Raw genomic sequence first — 21,724 nt, forward strand, 5'->3', positions numbered from 1 at the left:
TGTTGTACATAATGTGGAATACTGGTGGTTGCTGTACATTCTTTATTATTTAATAGAATAAGTTGGGACTTGGGGTATATAGTTCAGTGGTAGAGGGCTGACCTACTATGTGCAGGCCCTGGGTTTGATATTCAGGACTGCAAAAAAAGAAAGAAAAGAGGTCTTTCAAATTAGAGTTACATAATTTTCAAAGGAAAACTTATCATACTATATACTTGTGTCATAATGCATGTAGTTTTCAATGATATTTTTGGCTTTCTGTAGAAATCTTATAAACCTGTTCCATCCCTTTTGATTAGTTAATGTGAGTGTGGTGAAGGGAAGAGCTATTAACTTATTCTGTGGTATAGTATAAAATTATGTCAGATCTCTATTTTTAATCTCAAAAGTATCTATCAAATTAGAATATTATTTAAAGAAACTTATTTGAGGTGAATAAACTTAAAATATTTTTAAGATCACATAAATTTTTTAAATTTGGTTAATTCTGTAAGTGGTATAAATATTTTAAGTTGCTATATAATATGGATTTCATTATTAGTCTTTACTGTAACTTAAGTCTAAACTTTTACAGTATTTGCTTCTCTAAGGAGATGCTGAAAGTTCACAGTAAATGAATGATAAAAGTTCATCTTAATTTTTTGTATGTTTACACTAGATCATGCTTTACGATTATGGAATATCCAAACGGACACTCTGGTGGCAATATTTGGAGGTGTAGAAGGGCACAGAGATGAAGTCCTAAGTGCTGTAAGTTGAAAGCTGTAGGACAGTGAACTTCAGGTTTATAAGCTGTGAACAATCCCCATGGAACTCTTTTCTTAATAGAAAGCATATGTTAGTTTCATATAACTCGCCAGGCAATTTTTAAAAATTTTTTTATTTGACATGTAAAATTTTAATCTTACTAGTGAAGAAATAGAGCAAGACTTCTTTGGTTTTTTTTTGTTGTTGTTGTTGTTTGTTTGTTTGTTTTTCCCCCTATTTCTCAGTTCCTAAAGGAAAAACATTAAACTTATTAGCCACTAAGAAACATTTTCCTGTTTGGCACTGTGGTGCATGCCTGTTATCACAGCAACTAGGGAGGCTGAGACAGGATTGCCCGTTCAAGGCCAGCCTCAGCAACTAGTAGAGAACCTATCTCAAAATTAAAAGGGCTGGGTGTGTGGCTCAGTGACAGGGGGCCCTCTGGGTTCACTTTACAGTACTGGAGAAAATTAAAGATATTTTTCCCTTTTTCTTTGAAGTAAATTATCTACTTTTTAGGAAGTATTTTATTGTGCTCACACTGAGTTTAAGATGACCATTTCCCAACTCTCATATTTTCTTTTTTTTTCACTTAACAGGTGAACTCTAAAACCAATATAACTTGAAATGTTCTGATGTACCAGTGTAAGATAAAGTAAAATCTGAGCTGTTTAAGGACTCACATAGGTTAGAATTCAGATATCAGTTTATAATTTTTTGATTGGAGTTAGACAAGTAAAGCAGTATAACTTTCCAGCTTTTTGTGTCATAGGATAATTATTTTACGTTAGCATTCAATATACCTTGAAAATCAAGCAAAAGAAATACTTAAATATAATTAAATAGAAAAAATAAAATTCACATGATTTACTTTCTGGCCTTCCATATTATAAGAACTCATGTAACTTGGTGGTGACAAACAGATTAAGACTTTAAATCTTGGAAGTAGTAAAACTGATTTATGGACTACATAGATGAAAAATAATATGGAGTTAGTATTTTGGTTTGAAATACAATTTTCACTGTTGTACATTAGGTGAAAATTGGACAAATATAATTTGGGGTGGTAATTTGTATACTTAATTTAAACATTTCTGTTTTATATATAGGATTATGATCTTTTGGGTGAAAAGATAATGTCCTGTGGTATGGATCACTCGCTTAAACTTTGGAGAATCAATTCAAAGAGAATGATGAATGCAATTAAAGAATCTTATGATTATAACCCAAATAAAACTAACAGGTAACAGTTAATGTGCTTTATTGTGCTGTTGAATAGATATTTTACTTTTTCCCTGAATTGTTAAGTAAGCCCCCAACACCAAGTTTAGAAGTTCTTTTAGTAAGTTTGAGGTGTAATTTACCTGCCATAAAATTCAGCCGTTTTAAGTGGAAGCCTTTTATTTTTAATGCTTATGGCTCAGTTTTCACAATCCACTTAGAATTGTGTTTTTGTCTTCTTTTAGTAGCACATTTTACTTATTTTTATTTAGTTACGCATATATTTGACCTTTAAATTTACACAAAGAACTATTTTAATAAAATAAAGTAAAAAGACATTGTAAATTCTATTCAAGATAGTAAACACTAATTTTTAAAAAATAGGATTTTTAGCTCTAACTCATGATAATGTTTTCCTTTAAATGAATCTCACTTCATTAAATAGAGAAAATTCATATTTGGAGGTCTTGTTCCGTGGTACTGTGAGGTGGGCAATTTTGTGACTTCCTTGTATTTTTGAAATGTCTGTTTTAGAAATCCCTGAATTATTAATGCAGTTAACTTTTTTTTTAATCATTATATGAGGCTATCATTAATACTTCCACTGGAAACACCATATGTTTACATATACTCACTTTGTCTTTTTGTTTAAGCCAAGAGCTAGAACTTATCTTCTGGTTTGCATACAATATTTTTAATAAATTTGTAAACAGTGTTTGAGTACCTTCATCAGACCTTATTGACCTTTAAGAATTAATACAGCTTTCAGAATTCTACTTTAAAACACCACCACTAATATAGTGTTGAATTTATATTTTAAAATTATTTTGTATAGCTCTGGAATAAATACAAATTATATTTCATAATTTACAGAAAATAATATTGAGTTGTACTGGTCTTCTTGAGAGGAGAGAGGAGTTTAATTGTAAGATTTTTAATATGTACTTGACTTAAAAGCATTTAATGTAATTGTAACAGTTAAAGTTTTATATCAAAATCATTAATAACATTTGAATGTTTTACAAATTCCAAGAATTTGAATTGGAAGCATTATTCCAGATAATGCGCCCAACATGCTTTTTACATATGAGGGCAAATGTAAGGAGAGAACATGTGAATTGACTAAAACAATTTATGGCATGTAATTCTTTAATAATATCAGTATAAAAGTCAAATTATGAGGTTAGGGGAGCAACTTACTGGTAAAGTGCTTGCCTAGCATGTGTGAGGCCCTGGGTTCTACATGTAGCACAACAAAAGCATATAAAACTGAATTATTTACTAGATTAGAAATATTGGGTGTAGTATTAAACCTACTAACTTCAGAATTGGTAGCAGCTTATCTTATTCATTTGGATGGCTATCTTTTGAAATATTCTGAGTATGTTAACTTTCACAGACCATTAATGCTGAATTTTAAAGGGTTGAATAGGTAGTTTAGTGTTCTTTTATGGAAAATTTTCTCCGCTGCTCTCAGATCTCTTATTTTTCATTGGTTAGGACACCCAGAATTAAAAGGATTAATTTGGGGTTATGTGTAGTACAATTTAATTTTATTTGGTAATTATCATAGGACAAAAATAAGATTGAATTAGAGAAACAAAAATGGAAACTTTCATTCTTTAATAAGCAGATTAAAATATAAGTTATCTGGAAACACAGGAAATTGATAGTCATATTTTATTTTTAAGAGTTTTATAAATCAGGCTGTGGATGTAGCTCATAGTAGAACACTTACAAGAGGCCCTGATGTTGTCCCTCATACCACAAAAGAGTTTTATAAATTCAAAAATCAAAAGTAGTGTCATTTCTACTAATTTTTTTCTTTTAACTTTTTACATTTCTATTCTTCCTTCAGGCCATTTATTTCCCAGAAAATCCACTTTCCTGACTTTTCTACCAGAGACATACATAGGAATTATGTTGATTGTGTGCGATGGTTAGGCGATTTGATACTTTCCAAGGTATGAAAAAAAACTGCAGTTAAGCTGTACTTCCAGTGTGTGTGTGTGTGTGTGTGTGTGTGTGTGTGTTTGAAACTTTGTGAATTCATTTGGTTAAAATTAATACCAGATGGGAAATTGACTTTAAAAGTCTGAATTTTGGGAGATTTGAAAACTTATTTAAGGTATAAAATACAATTCTTTGTGCTCAGTAAGTGTAGCTTATAAGGTGATAGTGTCTTCTGATATATGATGCTGTTGCAAAATAACCAATAACTAAAGCCAATGGTGTTTCTTTGTTTCTTGGTACATTTGTGTCTATCAATAATATTTAATTTATAAAAACAGGTGGCTGGAGTTGCTTGGTTTATAGACTGTAGCCCCATCCTGCATACCCTACTCTAACATGTTGATGGATGTAGGTATACCCTTCATATCCATGGGTCCCACATCCTTGGTTTCAGCCTACCATTGATGGAAAAAAAAAACTGCACCTATACTGGACATGTACAGACTTTCTTGTCATTATTTTCTAAGCAATGCAGTAGAACAATCATTTATATAACATTTATATTGCATTAGATATTATAAATAATCTAGAGATGATTTTAAGTATATGGGAATGCTGGGTGTAGTGGCATATCCATGTAATCCCATTGATGGGGGGTGCTGAGGCAGGAGGATGGCAAGTTTGAGGTCAGCCTCAGCAGCTTAGTAAGACCCTTTTATCTTAAATTTTAAAAAGGGAGGAGGGATGGGGATGTAGCTCAGTGGTAAAGCACCCCTGTGTTCAGTCCCCATTACCAAAAAATAGTCTATAGGAAGATGTATGTAGGTTATATGCAAATACTGTGTCATTTTATATAAAGTACTTGGTATTTGTGGGGGGTCCCAGAACCATTCCCTTACAGATACCGAAGGCTGACTACACACACACACACACACACACTTTAAGAAGTAATTTAGAGAAGTTATTGATGCTGTTATTTGAACATTTAGGATCGTCATATTTGGGGAAAATTGCCATTTGGTTTCTTTCCTTGATGTGGATTTCAGGATATTCATGTTTTCTTGAGCTGGAACCTAATTTATTTTTTTCTTTTCCTGTGGGTATAGTTTTACTGTTGTTTTTTATTTTTTTTTCCCCCTTAAACTTTTGATCTTGAAATAATTAGATTCACAGGAAGTTTCAAAGATAGGTACCATATGATCAATACCCAATTTCTCCTAATGGTTATATTTTACATAACTATAACACAATATCAAATCCAGGATATTGACACTGGTATAATGTGTGTGTAGTTCCTTGTTATTCTAATCACAAGAATTTTGTTATTTCAAGAATGTAACAGTTTGGAACCTTTTGAGATTGTTTTTTCCCCTCTCAATGTAATGCCCTGGAGATGCATCCAAGTTGTTGCTTGTATCAGTAATTCTCCTTTTTTTATTGCTAAGTAGCATTCCATGGTATGGGTATACTATCACAGTTAATTTAACCATGTATTATAGGTTGTTTTGGTTGTTTCCAGTTGGGGCTATTACAGATAAAGCTGCTAATAAATGGTTTTGTACAGGATTTTGTGTGGACTTGTTTTTCATTTCTCTGGGATAAATGCCTAGGAGGGCAATTGCTGGGTCATGGTTAAGTTTGTTTAGTTTTTTAAGAAACTGCCAAAACTATTTTCCAGAGTGGCCGTGCCATTTTACATTCTCACCAGCAATGTATGAGAGATCCAGTGTCTCCGAATCTTCGCCAGCATTTGGTATTGTCATTATTTTTTATTTTAGCTGTTCTGATAGGTGTGTAGTGATATCTCATCGTGGTCTTAATTTGCATTCCCTGATGGCTAGTGATGTCAAACATCTTTTTCATGTGCTTATTTATCATCCATATATCCTTTTTGGTGATGTCTTTTCATATCTTTGCTCATTTTCTAATTGGATTGGTTTTGTTTTGTTTTTACTGTTGAGTTTTGAGAGTTCTTAATATATTCTAAATATGAATCCTATGTCAGATACATAGTTTGCAAATATTTTCTTCCAGTCTGTAGCTTTTCATCCTCTTAACAGGGTCTTTAAATGTCTAATTTTTATGAAATTCAATTTATTATTTTTTAAATTTTGTGGACAGTGCTTTTGATGTTGTGTCTAAGAACCTTTCACTAAGTCCTAGATCTTAAAGATTTTCTCTTTTGTTTTATTTGTTTTCTTGCTGTTTTTCATCAAGTGTATGATCTATTTTGAGTTTCTGTATAAGGTATGAGGTTCAGGATGAAGTTAGTTTTTTCCCCTATACGTATCCAGTTACTCCAGTTTTTTCAGACTATGCTTCCTCCATTGAATTGCTTTTGTACCTTGTCAAAAATTATTTGAACATACTTTGTTCCATTGATCTGTGTGTCTGTCTCTATGCCACCACTACATATATGGTCTTCATTATTGTAGCACTGTAGTAAGTCTTGAAATTGGATATATTTATTTCCCACTATATTCTTCTTTTTCAAATTTGTTTTTGGCTATTCTAGTTCTTTCGCCTTTCCATATAAGTTTTAGAATAAATCATATACATTTACCAGAAAACAAAAACAAAAACAAAAAATCTTGCTGGGATTCTTTTTGGGGATGAGGAGATTTTGATTGGAATTATGTTTAGCTTACATGTAATTTTGAGGGGCATTAATATCTTTAGGCCGAGTCTTACAATCCACAAACACTGTATGTCTCATTTATTTAGGTTTTTTTATTTTATTCATCAGCTTTTACTGCCTTTTAGCATGCAAGTCCTGCTTGTGCTTTGTTGTATTTACATCTAAGTATTCCTTATTCTTGTTTTTTAGCAATTTAAATTGTATTTTATATTTCCATTTCTATGAGTTCATAGCTAGTATATAGAAATAGTTGATTGAATATTAATCTTGAATCCTGCAACCTAAATAAATTGCTTTTTCTAAGTTTTTTTTTTTTATTTTGTAATTACTTGGGATTTAATATGTAGACCATCTTGTCATCTGTTAATAGGACAGTTTTACTTGTTCCTTTATGATCTGTATACCTTTTATTTCCTTTACTTTCCTTATTACACTGGTGAACTATCAGTCCTATGTTGAATAATAGTATTAAGAGCAGATATTTTGACTACAGTCTTTCATAATTATTAGCTATATATATTTTGTGGGGAGGTATTCCTTGTCAAATTAGTCTCCTCTTCCTAAATTTTTGAGTTTTTTCACAACTATATGTCATTTTTGTCGAGTGCTTTTTCTTTAGTCAGTTGATAAAATTATGTTTTTTCTTCTTTAGCCTGTTAATTTAGTGTATTGTATTGTTTTTTGAGTATTGATCCAGCCTTGTTTCTCTGGAATAAACCCTTCTTGGTCATGCTGTATTTATTTTATATTGTTTCTTTTATATTCTTTTATATTGTGAAATTCTGTTTTCTAATTTTTTAAAAGTACTTTTGTGGCTGATTCATGAGGTATGATACTGATCTAAAATTTTTTTGTTTGTTTTAATATGGTTTTGGTATTGTAGTAATGACTTTATAAAATGAATAGTTTTAGCTAGTTTCTGTCTGTTTTCTTGAATCTACTGGGTCTCTAGTGATAAACCTGTTTTATTCTTGAAATTTGTATTTTTTTTGTCATTTGCTAGAGGTTTGTCAATATTGATCTTTTCAAAGAACTTTTAATTGTTTTGTTGCTTTTTCCATTTTCAATTTTATTCGTATCTTTTTTAAAGTTCTGTGACTTTATTTTAGAAATGTTTCATGGGAGTTTGAAAAGAATATGTATTTTGGTATTGAATGGAATGTTCTATAAGTGAAAATTAGATACTGTTGGTTGATGATGGTGTTGTTCCTTATTGATTTTATGTATACTGTTTTGTCAATTTCTAAGAGACAAGTGATTAAATCTCCAGCTATAATTCTGGAGTTTTCTTTTTCCTGACAGTTCTATTAATGTTTTGCAGCTGTTTTTGGGTGCATGTATATTTGATATTGCTGTGTCTTCATGGTTTGACCCTTTTATGGTTACATAATATTTTGCTTCATAAATCTGTGTGTTATAGTTATGTAAGTTTCTCACAGGTGACATATGCTTGAGTTACTTTGTTGTTAATCCTCTCTGCCAATTTGTTTTGATTTATTTAGAGTATTTATATTTAAGTCTTAATTTCAGTAATCACATTAGTCTGCTGGATTAGTTTTTTTGTTTGTATGTTTTTTGTTTTTTCATTTTTCTGTTTTTTTTCCACTCCTTTCTTCCTGTATGTTATATATTTTTTAGAATCCATATTTATTTATGTATTGTATCTGAGTATATTTCTTTGTGTAGCTTTTTTTGGTGGTTGCTTTAGTATATATTTAAAACTTAATTACAGTCATCCTTATTGGTATTTTATCAGTTCAAATGAAATATATGACTGTATGATACTTTTAATTCCTTTATTTTTTATTTATAGTTCTGAAGTATTTATGTTGAGAACCACATCAGAATTTTGCTTCAGTCATCAAATATAATTCAGAAAACTCAAAAAGGGAGAGTATTATGTACTACTCATTTTGCTTTTTCTGTTCTTCCATACTCATAATGCCAATATGACTCCTTAAATCATTTCCTTTCTCTTCAGGAAACTTCTTGTAGGTAGATCTGCTGTTGACAAAATTTGGTTTTTCTTCATCTGAGAATGGCTTGCTTTCTTCATTCTCAAAGGATGTAGTCACTGAATGCAGTTTTCTGGTTTCAGGTTTTTGATTTTTGTTTTAACTATTGAAAAACTGTTTGCCCCCTCTGTGGCCTCTGTAGCTTCTGTTGAGAAATCTGTTTCTCCCCTGTAGATAAGGCATTTTTTCTTTTTCTGCTTATACCTTTTTTCCTTTGTCTTTAGTTTTTAGATTGAACATGAATGTATTTGTCATCTGAGGTTTGAGTATGATTTGACTTAATGTGGATTTATTTGGATTTATCTTGTTTAGGGTTTACTACCGTCTTAAATCTGTGGTAAGTTTGTTTTGGTGACATACTTTTGTCTCCAAATTTGGAAACCTTTTAGCCATTATTTGAGTTTTTTAACCTTTCACTCTCTCCCCAGTTTGAACTCTAATGAAATGTTAGATCTTTTGATTACTCAGAAATTTTTTTCAGATTGGATAATTACTATTATCCTCTCTTTATAATTCTTAACTCTTTCCTCTCTCCTGTTCAGCCCATTCATTGAAGTTTTAATTTGGTTATAATACAATTTTTCATTTCAAAATTTTCTATCTACTATTTCTGAAACCTTTTTTAAAGTTCAAGTATATGTGTTTGTACTCACTGAAGTGTTTTTTATGATTTCTGCCTTAAAATCCTTTTCAGATAGTTCTGACTTCTGTTACTTCAGTATTGTTATCTATTTTTTAAGTTGAGATTTTTCTGATTCTTGGTATCCCCAACAATTTCTGATTGAGTTGTGGATATTTGAGACTCTCAATCTTCTTTAGATCTTCCCTTGTGGTATGCTCCTTTGGTACTTTTTAGCTGGGGAAGGAGAGCACAGCCTTCTGCTTTCTAGGTAGGGGGTAGGAATTCAGACTTTTTACTAGGCTTCAGCTAACACCATCCTAGTTGGAGGGGCTGGGATGCCTCATTAGTACTAACCTAATACTCTCCACTATTTCTGTGGATCGTTAACGTCTATCTTTACCACTGAGGGGTTGTGAATGTCCTGACTCTTAGGCCTTCTCTGATACTAGGCCAGCCAGAAAATCACCTTATTAAAACTAGGGGTATGGGATACCAGTGGACATACAGTAGTGCATAGTTATGACTTAAGAATGATTCCTTACCTGGACTTTGTAGGTTTAAGTGGAGATGAGTCATGGATTTTTCTGTGCTGTTTGACTGGAGTAGAACATTTGTGTGAAAATTTTTATCTTGTTAGGCTGCCACTTTCTTGGTCCTTTGACTGGACATAGCTTTTGTTGAGACTTGTCCTCACTTGTTAGCATCTTGTTTTGTTGCCTTCTCTAGCATCCAGTCTGGGATATAAAGAAAATCCAGGGAACTCAGCACTCTTATGGTTCACATTCCTGGGCTAATAAACTTGTCTATCTTCTCTCAGTTTTCAGATTGTTTGCTTTATAGATGATATTTAGTCTTTTAAGTTACATTCAGTGGGATGAGTAGAGAAAAGTGCATCTACTCCAGTGTTTTGGTAGCAGCAGTAAAAAGCCAGTAGCTTTAAAGTTTCTGACCCTAGAACTCAATCAGGCCAGCTACACACAGTGGTGAATACTTGTAATCCCAGCAACACAGGAGGCTGTGGCAGGAGCAACACAAGTTTGAGGCCCTCAGCAACTTAATGAGACCCTGTCTCAAGATTTACAAAAACAAAACAAAAAAGGACCAGTGATATAGCTTAGTGATAATGCACCCCTGGGTTCATTTCCCAGTACTGGTAATGTAATCACACCTCAGGACAGGATTTCTGAATTTAGGTGCAAGGTTAGACTAAATTATAATGGTCATTTCCAATCTGGGTCTGTGTTAAAATCACTGAAGAATGTGGTAAAAAATAGATTCCTAGACCTCATCTCCTAGAAATTCTAAATTTGGCACAAGGACCTAGGAATCTCTAATTCTAAAAAACTCCCCTAGATTATTTTGAAGAATTTACCAGAGCTAATGAATCATTTTTACCTTCCCTTGCTTTAGTTTTCTGTAAGGGGGACTCTAATAATTAAAATTCTTGACTGGGGATGTAGCTCAGTGGTAGAGTGCTTGCTTCACATACCTCAGGCCTTGTGTTTGATCCCCCAGAAGAGGGGGGAAAATATGCTTTACCAGCTCAGTTACTTAGAAGTACATGAAGAACAATTTTATAATTCTTCTGCTTCTGTTCCCCCTCCCCGTTAGAGATTCTGATTCATTGAGATTGTGGCCACGATGAGGCTTCTGAGAAAATGCCATAAGTTATTGATCTAGTTGGACACTTACAGTCATCAAGTTAAGGTGATCTCTGAGGGTACTTTGTAGTTAAGGACTTGTGTAACAGGTATCATATAGCATTATATTTTAAAAGTTTGAAAAAGAAGAATAAAAAATGTGTTGTCCCACAGGATGTGGTGGCACATGCCTGTAGTCCCAGTGACTCAGGAGGATTTCGAGTTCAAAGATAGCCTCAGCAACTTAGTAAGGCCCTAGCAAATCAATGACACCCTGTCTCTAAATAAAATCTAAAAAAGGGCTGGGGATGTGGCTCAATTGTTAAGCCCCTCTGGGTTCAATCCCTAGTACCCCCCATTTTTTTTTTTTTTTTTGTCCCATTCTGAACTCCTTGTGGCCCTGTGGTTAAAGTGTTTAAGTGACCCTGGCTGCAGGGTTGTCACCTTCGACTATGAAAGCTGCCCTCCAAAATCCAGGGAGCACTGTTTACTTACACCAAGGTTTCTTAACCTGGTGTTATTGAGGTTGTGCTATATAATTTTATTTGGTGGGGAGCTATCCTGTTCATCAGAAGATGTTTGGCAGCATGTCTGGTGTCTACCAATTAGTAATATGAAAGGTACCCACAGTTTTGGAATTTTTTTTTTTCATTGTATTCTGTACCAGTTCCTGCCTAAGTAGAAGTGTGTTCACAAAGATTCAGTGTTACAGGATAGGGGAAGTGTAACTTCATAGACCATTTTGATCCCATCCCCATGTCGGTGTCTTGATGTTAAACTACTGCTTTTATTGTCTCCTTTTGCCCTACTTATAACCTGATCTTTAAGGACCATTGAATGAGTTCATTATATCTGTTACCTGCCAGGTGGTACAGGCACTGTGTGGATGAAGAAATTAATAGTTACAATAAAGGGAACCACCTGTGGTTAGAAGTAAATTGGAAAAATTAGGGAAACTGGTAAAATAAGGAAGGCCCAGATAGTGAAAAGCCATGTATTCTAATACAATGTGTTTGTAATTATACCTTTTGAAATATAATTTCAAAGTATCTCTGGGTGCCAAAGTATATAGAGCTGAACTTGGTTTGATTTGGAAGAGAAATTGTGACTTTCAACATGGATATCACAAACAACTTAATTCTTTTGTATTGTCTTAATTTTGTTGATCAGATTTCTTATACTCAAATATGGATATGGACTGTATCCAAAGAATGTGTATCCCTGGATTAACCAGTCTTTGACCTGTCATTCTAAAATAATAGGCTTGTTTTTAATTTTTTAAATTCAGTTCTAAGATTAATATTTGTTTTTCTCATTTTCTCTTTTAGTCTTGTGAAAATGCCATTGTATGCTGGAAACCTGGCAAAATGGAAGATGATATAGATAAAATTAAACCTAGTGAGTCTAATGTGACTATTCTTGGGCGATTTGATTACAGCCAGTGTGACATTTGGTACATGAGGTTTTCTATGGATTTCTGGCAAAAGGTAGCAGCATATTTTTACATTTTGAAATTATTTGGCTTATAAAAGACCATTGTAATTCTAGCTTTTTCTGTTGTGTCCATGTTCTTTTTTCTGTGAGAATCCCTATTTGATGTTTTGTATTGATTACTTTGCCCTTTGATGTAAAAAAATTCTACCATTGTGGGTTCTGTATACCATCTGCAATGCCTGCTATAAATAAAATTGGCAGTTTGGTATCAGTAGTTGAAGTTGGGTGTTAACATTTCATAATACTTGTTACTAAGATTTAATATCTTAGTGATGGGAGTGTTAATCTTCTGTAGCTTTTTTCTAGAAAAACAGGAAAATCAGCATGGAAGACAGATTAAATATTAGTTACTTAAAATGTTAAAGAAATCTGTTGTTAGGATTCTATGGTAACAACTAGGTATTTATTTCTGTTAAAAAAATTGTTTGGAAGAGCTTTCTACAGCTTTTTCTATAATTCTTTAAGACAGAAAAAGAGTACCACACTAACATTGTAAATTGTAAAGCCCTTCATAAAATTGTGAAGTGCCTTCTTATTTTACTCAGGACACCTGTGAAATATTAATTACTCTTATTCCTATTTACAAATCAGGAATATAAGATCCAAAGAAATAGTCAAGAGCACAGTCAGAGGCTGGAGCCGAGGTTTTTCTGAAGTAAGAAAGTGGGCTTAGGATTGTTGAATGCCTTAGAGCATGGTGATTTTATTAATTTGATGTTTTTAAAAATGTTTACACAGATGCTTGCATTGGGCAATCAGGTTGGCAAACTTTATGTTTGGGATTTAGAAGTAGAAGATCCTCATAAAGCCAAGTAAGTATCAGGAAATTTCTGTAATGTTAAAAATTTCTACCTTTTTCCCCAAAGTTTTATGCAAATACAGAAGAAAAATTGATACTTACAATATCATCTTTAAACCAGGTTAACATTTAATAGTTTCACAGTTAAAATATTTCTTTTTTTTTTTTTTTTTTTTTTAATAATGAGCACTGTCGGGGCTGGGGAGATAGCTCAGTCGGTAGAGTACTTGCCTTGTAAGCACAAGGCCCTGAGTTTGATCCCCAGCACCCCCCCCCCCAAAAAAAATAATAATGAGCACTGTGGTGACATTTATCTTCTTATATAAATTATATGGTGCCTCTTGAGTTTAAAATATATCCAAATTTTATGAGATTTGAGATTGAGCTTTTAGTGAAGGTATTTGGTTTTAAATGCTTTTTATGAGACTTGGGACGGACATCTGTTTATTTTCTTATTCACTCTAAAGGTAAATACTGACACATAATATATTTAACCTCTTGTCATGTTTTTTCCCCTAGATGTACAACACTGACTCATCATAAATGTGGTGCTGCTATTCGACAAACCAGTTTTAGCAGGGATAGCAGCATTCTTATAGCTGTTTGTGATGATGCCAGTATTTGGCGTTGGGATCGACTTCGATAAAATATTTTTTCCGAATAAAAATTAGAATATGTTGTCTGTGTAAAATAGAATTAATGTATCTTGCTAGCAAGGGCACATAGAGCATTTAGACTTGTTTTTCAGCGTTCAATCAGGCTGAGCTGAATGTAGTGATGTTTACATTGTTTACATTCTTTGTACTGTCTTCCTGCTCAGACTCTACTGCTTTTAATAAAAATTTATTTTTGTAAAACTGTGTGTTATTTTATTTTCATTGTGATGAATGCAAGTTGGAAGTAATAAAATTATAGCTTTTTGTGATAATCTTTTTTTGACTGGAGAAAGCTATTAAATCTAGAGATTAAGTGTAGGCTCTACAGCTAAACTGAATTTAAATATTGGCACTGCCACTATGTAACTTTGGTTAACTAACATCTCTGTGTTTGCTCATGTGTAAAACAAGAATAATATTGCCACCTCAATGAAATCAAATGATTTAATATATGTGAGGCATTTAGAATATTTTTTGCCAAATAATAAGCCCAAAATATATTAAATTGTTCATGATTATTGGATATTATGTGTTTTATGGTTTTATATTTTTAATGATTTCTTCTGTGATAGTTTCACAAGTAATTATGTTTAAAATTCAGTAGTGTTAGAACATATAATATGTTTTCTTGTCATTAGAATTGTAACTGGACCATTAGTAATCAGTGCAAATGTTGTTATTAGAACAAAGGAGAGGACATACTGCTTAAATGTACTTGGTCAAACAAGGAAAGATACAGGAAATATGTCCATGTAGTGAGTTACTGCCTCTTTTTTAAAAATGGTAGCTAACAGACTAATAGAGATTAAGTAGATCTCATAGGTGGAAAGTAGTTGGTTTTTGGTCTCAGACATAAGGCACGTTGCATTTATTTGTTTTTGTTTTTTTTTTGGGGGGGGGGATCCCCAAAGAGAACCACAAGCATATGTTGAGAATTAACTTGAAACAAAGAATGAAGAATGAAGAAAGCCTGAGTAGTCATAAAGCTATGGTAGAGGTAAGGTGAGGTGAGCCAGGCCAGGGTAAAATATGAAAGACTGAATTTTGTCAAGTTTTTAAAAGGATTAATAAAATTTTCTTTTCTGTATTTTTAAAATTTGGTTTTGATATTGCATACTTGTATGGTATTTGACACTGCCCCCTTTTAAACTGTCTCTGAAATAAGGTTTACCTCCCTGAAAATACAGTGCTTTAACTGTAACAGGAAAACTATCAACATTTACCATCTTGGCATCCAATGGATCCTTTAGTTTCTTTATTTTTTATGACCTTAAGTAGCAAACCAAAAGCAAGTAAATTTTGATGCATGAACATTAAAGACAAATACTGTAACATCCTCTTAGCAAAGCAAGGTGGTACAGTTTGTTATGTCAAAATACTGCATGGTGAAATCCTTCCTGTTGCATGACTGACTGGGTGAGAGTATCTTCCCTTCATAGAAATATGTTATTCACTACTTGAATGGGAAAATTCTAAGATGTAGGTCATCTAGACAGACTGAAATTTCACTTATACAATCAGCTTTGTCACTATCACTGGAATCTAGTGCTGTGTCTGTCTCTTGATCTTCTGACTCATCTAATAATTGGGAAATATCTTGTCAATTTTTTTCTGCATGAGCAGAAAATGAAATATTTTGAATTCTCAACTTTGTTCAGTGAAAGCTAAAAGCATACCACTAAGATGGCATCTCCTCTTAGACCTTGAGAAACGGTTACATATTTTGAGTGGTCAAGAAGATTGAAGAATGATAAATTGTGCTTGCTTTGGCAATACATACACTAAAATTGAGATTAGATTAGCATGGTCCCTGTGCAAGAATGACACAAATTCATGAAGCTTTCCATATTTTTCCTCAAGAAAAAAAGGTCAGGTCACATTTAGAGGCAAGCCAATCAGAATCACTTCTGATTTGTCAGCACAAACTCTGCGACCCCTGAAGGCTTGGAACAATGTGTTCCAAGTCCTGAAAGAATATAACTGCCAACCAAGACTGCTGTTATCAAGCAAAACTATCATTCAAAACAGAAGATGAAATAAAAACCTTCCATGAAAAGCAGAAACTAAAAGAATTCATGTCTACTAAACTGGCACTACAGAACTAACAAATACTGCACACACAACAAATTTAAAAACAAGCTTCAGAGCTCACAAAAAACATCTCATTTGAAGAGTAAGCAAATGAGAGATGGGACTAAAATGACAATAACATCTAAAATAACACTGAATACAAATTGAACTCTCCAATTAAGAGACACTAAGTTGGCAGAGTGGATTAAAAAACAACACCCAACTATATGTTTGCAAAATAATCAAAGCCACAAACTGAAAGGAAATTGATATACCATGCAAATGGAGCCCCAAACAAGCAGGAGTAGGTACTTTCATATGACAAAGCAGATTTCACACCAAAATTGGAAGAGTCAAAAAAAAAAAAAAAGGGTCACTTTGCATTGGTGAAGGGAGCAATTCAACAAGAAGATAAACAATAATGAAACCCAAATGTGGGTGCAATTTTTACATAAAAGGAACCACTCAAGTTGAAGCCCCAGATAGACCGTAGTCCAATAATACTGGGTAATTTCTCTCACCATTAGATAGGTCATCTGGACGTAAACTCAGTAAAGACTCTGTACCTGAAAAATATAAGCCAAATGGACCTAACAGGCATCTATAGAAAATTTCATCCAACAATAACTACACTTCCTTCTCATCAGCTCATGGAACCATCTCCAACTCTTACCAAATACAAAAAATGTTATAATTCTTTGCATCTTATCAGATCATGATGGGATGAAATTAGAAATCAATACAACCAACCCCTACAAAAGCTATGTAAACAATATGGAGATTGAACAATAGTCTTTTGAAGGATGAATGGGCAATAGAAGTAATAAAGGGAGAAATTTAAAAAATTTTTAGACTCAAATGCAATATACCAGAACTTCTGGGACACTGAAGGCAGTTCTAAGAGGAAAGTTTGTAGCTATGAGTACCTCCACAAGAAAACCAGAAAGATCCCAAACAACCTAATGATGCATTTCAAGGCCCTTGAGAAGGAAGAAAAAAATCAATTTCAAAACCAATAGAAGGAAGTAATTAAGATCAGAGCTGAAAATCAATGAACTTGAGAATTAAAAAATACAAAGAATCAGTGGTTCTTTTTTAAATGATTGATAAATCCTTAGCCAAACTGAAAGAAAAAGGGAGAAAAACAAACGTAATAAAATTAGAGATGAAGAACTCAAAACAGATGTTAGAAAACCAGCATATCATTAGGACTGTTTTGAAAACACTCCAATAAATTGAAAAATCTAAAAGAAATGGATACAATCTGTCAAAGCTGAATCAAGAGGATGTAGGAAACCTAAACAGGCCAATAATTTATGATAAGACACAAGTAGTAAAAGGCTTTCAACAAAGAAAAGCCCAGGACCAGATGGATTCTCAGCCAAATTCCACCAAACCTTTACAGGAGAATTAATGCCAATAATCCTGAAATTATTCCATGATAGGGATGGAAACTTCCAAATTCACTTTGTGAAGCCAGTATCACATTCATACCAAAACCAGATAAGTACACATCAAGGAAAGAAAACTACAGATGAATATCCCTGATGAACTTAGATGCAAAAATACTTAAAATTTAGTAAACTGTGTTCAACATATCTAGAAGATTGTACACCACAACCAAGTTGGGTTTATTTCAGAGATGTAAGGATAGTTTTATATATGTAAATCGATAAATAATTCATTACATTAACAGAAATTGAGGACAAAAATCACTTAGAGATTTCAATAGATGCACAGAAGTCCTTTGACAAAATTCATCACCCATTCATGACAAAAACACTGAAGAAATAGGGATAGAAGGAACCTACCCCAACATCATAAAACTATGTTAAAAACCCAATCTCATAGTAAATGGGGAAAAACTGAAAGCATTTAAAATCTAGGACAAGACAAGAATGTCTACTCTCGCCACTCCTATTTAATATAGTATAGAAATTCTAGCCATTAGGCAAGAGAAGCAAAAGGGATAAAAATAGGAAAGGAAAAAGTCAAATTATCACTGCAGGTGATATGATCCTATAATTAGAAGATTAAAAACATAACAGTATACTGCTGGGATTGTAGCTCAATGGCAAAGAGTGCTTGCCTAGTATATGTGAGGCCCTGGGTTTGATCATAAGCGCCACATAAAAATATTGTGTCCATCTACAACTAAAATATTATTTTTAAACCCCACCAAAAGACTTCTAAATATCATAAACAAATTTGGCAAAGTAGGTTACAAATCAACATATAATCAAAAATGAATCTTCTGAGAAAGAAATCAGGAAAAAAATTTCATTCACAATAGTCAAAACAAAAAGAAAATACCTAATAATAAATCTAACCAAAGAGGTGAAAGACCTCTACAATGAACACTACAGAGCACTAAAAATTGAAAAAGACCTCAGAAGATGGAAAGGCCTCCTATGTTCATGGATAGCCAGAATTAATATTAAAATGACCATAATACCAAAAGCAATATACAATGCAATCCCTATCAAAATACCAATGACATCTTCACTAAACCAGAAAAAATAGTTCTAAAATTCATTTGGAAGAATATAAGACCCAGAATAGCCAAAGCAATTTTAAGCCAAAAAAGCAATACTGGAGGCATAACAATTCCTGACTTCAAATTATACTGCAAAGCTCTGGTAAAACAGACACAAAGACCAATGATAGACCAATGATACAAAATAAAAGACAGACAAACCCACACAGATACAATCATCTGGTCCTTGACAAAGTTGCCAAAAAGATACATTGGAGAAAAGAGCCTTTTTAACAAATGGTGCTGGGACAACTGGTTATCCACAGGTGGAAGAATGAAACTAGACCCTTATCACCCTGCACAAAAATAAACTAAAAATGGATCAAAGTCCTAGGAATTAGACCAGAAATTGCAACTTCCAAAAGAAAGCGTAGGGTCAACACTCCAGTTTTAGGCACAGGCAACGACTTTCTGTAGGACCCCCTAAAGCTCAGGAAATGGTGCTAAGGGTTAAAAAATGGGATGGCATCAAACTAAAAAGCTTCTGTGCCTCAAAGGAAACAATTAGGAATGTGAAGAGAGAACCTACAGAATGGGAGAAAATCTTTGTTAGCTACTCTTTTGACAGAAGATTAATATCTAGAATATATAAATGACTCAAAAAACTTTACACCAAATAATCAAATAACCTAATTAATAAATGGGCAAATTAATTAGACACTTCTCAAAGAAGAAATACAAATGGTAATAAATACATGAAAAAATGTTCAGTATCATTAGCAATTAGGGAAATGCAAATCTACACTGAGATTTCATCTCATAACAGTCAGAAGGGCAATCATCAAGAATACAAATAGCTAAGCCCATGGCCAACATCATTCTTAATGGAGAAAAACTGAAACCATTCCCTTTAAAAACGGGAACAAAACAGGGATGTCCTCTTTCACCACTTCTATTCAACATTGTCCTCGAAACTCTAGTCAGAGCAATTAGGCAGACCAAAGAAATTAAAGGAATACGAATAGGAAAAGAAGAACTTAAGCTGTCACTATTTGCTGATGACATGATTCTATATTTAGAGGATGCAAAAACCTCCTCCAGAAAACTTCTAGACCTCATCAATGAATTCAGCAAAATAGCAGGCTATAAAATCAACACGCATAAATCTAAAGCATTTTTATATGAAAGCGACGAAACAGTTGAAAGGGAAATGAGGAAAACAACTCCATTTGCAATAGCCTCAAAAAAAAAATACTTGGGAATCAATCTCACAAAAGAGGTGAAAGACCTCTACAATGAAAACTTCAAAACATTGAAGAAAGAAATTGAAGAAGACCTTAGAAGATGGAAAGATCTCCCATGTTCTTGGACAGGCAGAATTAATATTGTCAAAATGGCCATACTATCAAAAGTGCTATACAGATTCAATGCAATTCCAATTAAAATCCCAATGATGTACCTTACAGAAATAGAGCAAGCAATCATGAAATTCATCTGGAAGAATAAGAAACCCAGAATAGCTAAAGCAATCCTTAGCAGGAAGAATGAAACAAGGTGTATTGCAATACCAGAACTTCAACTATACTACAAAGCAATAGTAACAAAAGTGGCATGGTATTCGCACCAAAATAGACAGGTAGATCAATGGTACAGAATAGAGGACACGGACACAAACCCGAATAAATGCAATTTTCTCGTACTAGACAAAGGGGCCAAAAATATGCAATGGAGAAAAGATAGCCTCTTCAACAAATGGTGCTGGGAAAACTGGAAGTCCATATGCAGCAGAATGAAACTAAACCCCTATCTCTCACCCTGCACAAAAAATCAACTCACAATGGATCAAGGACCTTGAAATCAGACCAGAGACCCTGCATCTTATAGAAGAAAAAGTAGGTCCAAATCTTCACCTTGTTGGCTTAGGATCAGACTTCCTCAACAGGACTCCCATAGCACAAGAAATAAAAGCAAGAATCAATAACTGGGATAGATTCAAACTAAAAAGCTTTCTCTCAGCAAAGGAAACTATCAGCAATGCGAAGAGAGAGCCTACAGAGTGGGAGAATATCTTTGCCAACCATACCTCAGATAGAGCGCTAATTTCCAGACTATATAAAGAACTCAAAAAACTCTACACGAAGAATACACGAAGGAAAAAACAATCAATCCACAAATGGGCTAAGGATATGAACAGACACTTCACAGAAGATCTACAAGCAATCAACAAACATGAAAAAATGTTCACCACCTTTAGTAATAAGAGAAATACAAATCAAAACTACACTAAAATTCTATCTGACCCCAATTAGAATGGTGATTATCAAGAATAGAAGCAACAATAGGTGTTGGAGAGGATGTGGGGAAAAAGGTACACTCATACATTGCTGGTAGGGCTGCAAATTAGTGCAGCCACTCTGGAAAGCAGTGTGGAGATTCCTTAGAAAACTTGGAATGGACCCACCATCTGACCCAGCTATCCCACTCCTCGGCCTATACCCAAAGGACTTAAGATCAGCATACTACAGAGATACAGCCACATCAATGTTCATAGCTGCTCAATTCACAATAGCCAGATTGTGGAACCAACTTAGATGTCCTTCAAATTATGAATGGATAAAGAAACTGTGGTATATATATATATATATATATATATATATATATATGTATGTATATATATATATATATATATATACACACACACACACACACACAATGGAATATTACTCAGCTATAAAGAACAATAAAATTATGGCATTTGCAGGCAAATGGATGAAATTGGAGAATATCATGCTAAGTGAGATAAGCCAATCTCAAAAATCCAAAAGACAAATGATCTCACTGATAAGAAGATGATGACACATAATGGGGGGTGGGAGGGGGCCAAGAATGGAGGAAGGAGGGACTGTATAGAGGGAAAAGAGGGGTGGGAGGGGTGGGGGGAAGGAAAAAACAACAGAATGAATCAAACCTCATTACCCTATGTGAATGTATGATTACGCAAATGATATGCTGTTACTCCATGTACAAACAGAAACAACATGTATCCCATTTGTTTACAATAAAAATAAAATAAAATAAAAGAATATAAATAATAATAAATGTTGGAAAGGATGTGGAGAAAAAGGAACACTTTTACACTGTTGGTGGAACTGTAAATTGGTACAACTGCTACGGAAAACAGCACAGAATCTCCTCAAAAGACTAGGCATAGAACCACCATATGACCCAGTTCTTGGTATTTACTCTGAAGGATTAAAGTTATATTGCTACAGTGATAGATGTATACCCATGTTTTTAGCAGCACCATTCACAATAACCAAACTATTTTCAACACTTCTGACCCCAAATGTGTGGGTGCTTTTCACTCCACCAACCAGTCTGGACACCAACTGG

General features: G+C 33.5%; 1 protein-coding gene and 1 pseudogene across 3 annotated transcripts in view; both read left to right on the top strand.

The window, feature by feature from the left end:
- The window catches only part of Eed (embryonic ectoderm development), a 29,742-nt gene extending 15,101 nt beyond the window's left edge, over positions 1 to 14,641 (top strand). Inside the window, exons 7-13 of one of the 3 annotated variants that reach the window (XM_047519373.1) lie at positions 659 to 750; positions 1,857 to 1,990; positions 3,827 to 3,932; positions 5,600 to 5,674; positions 12,165 to 12,234; positions 13,069 to 13,142; positions 13,649 to 13,788. In XM_047519373.1, coding sequence (XP_047375329.1) covers positions 659 to 750; positions 1,857 to 1,990; positions 3,827 to 3,932; positions 5,600 to 5,674; positions 12,165 to 12,234; positions 13,069 to 13,136 — 545 coding nt within the window. In that variant the 3' untranslated portion in view covers positions 13,137 to 13,142; positions 13,649 to 13,788. Of the gene's footprint in view, positions 1 to 658; positions 751 to 1,856; positions 1,991 to 3,826; positions 3,933 to 5,599; positions 5,675 to 12,164; positions 12,324 to 13,068; positions 13,143 to 13,648 lie in introns of all 3 variants that reach the window. The other 2 variants (XM_047519371.1, XM_047519372.1) reach the window with 2 other exon arrangements.
- Positions 14,642 to 15,542: 901 nt separating this feature from the next.
- Positions 15,543 to 15,638, top strand: LOC124960796 (uncharacterized; annotated as a pseudogene).
- The last annotated feature ends 6,086 nt before the right edge of the window (positions 15,639 to 21,724 follow it).

Source organism: Sciurus carolinensis, chromosome 11 (assembly GCF_902686445.1).
Source record: "Sciurus carolinensis chromosome 11, mSciCar1.2, whole genome shotgun sequence".
In the NCBI taxonomy this organism is placed as follows: domain Eukaryota; kingdom Metazoa; phylum Chordata; class Mammalia; order Rodentia; family Sciuridae; genus Sciurus; species Sciurus carolinensis.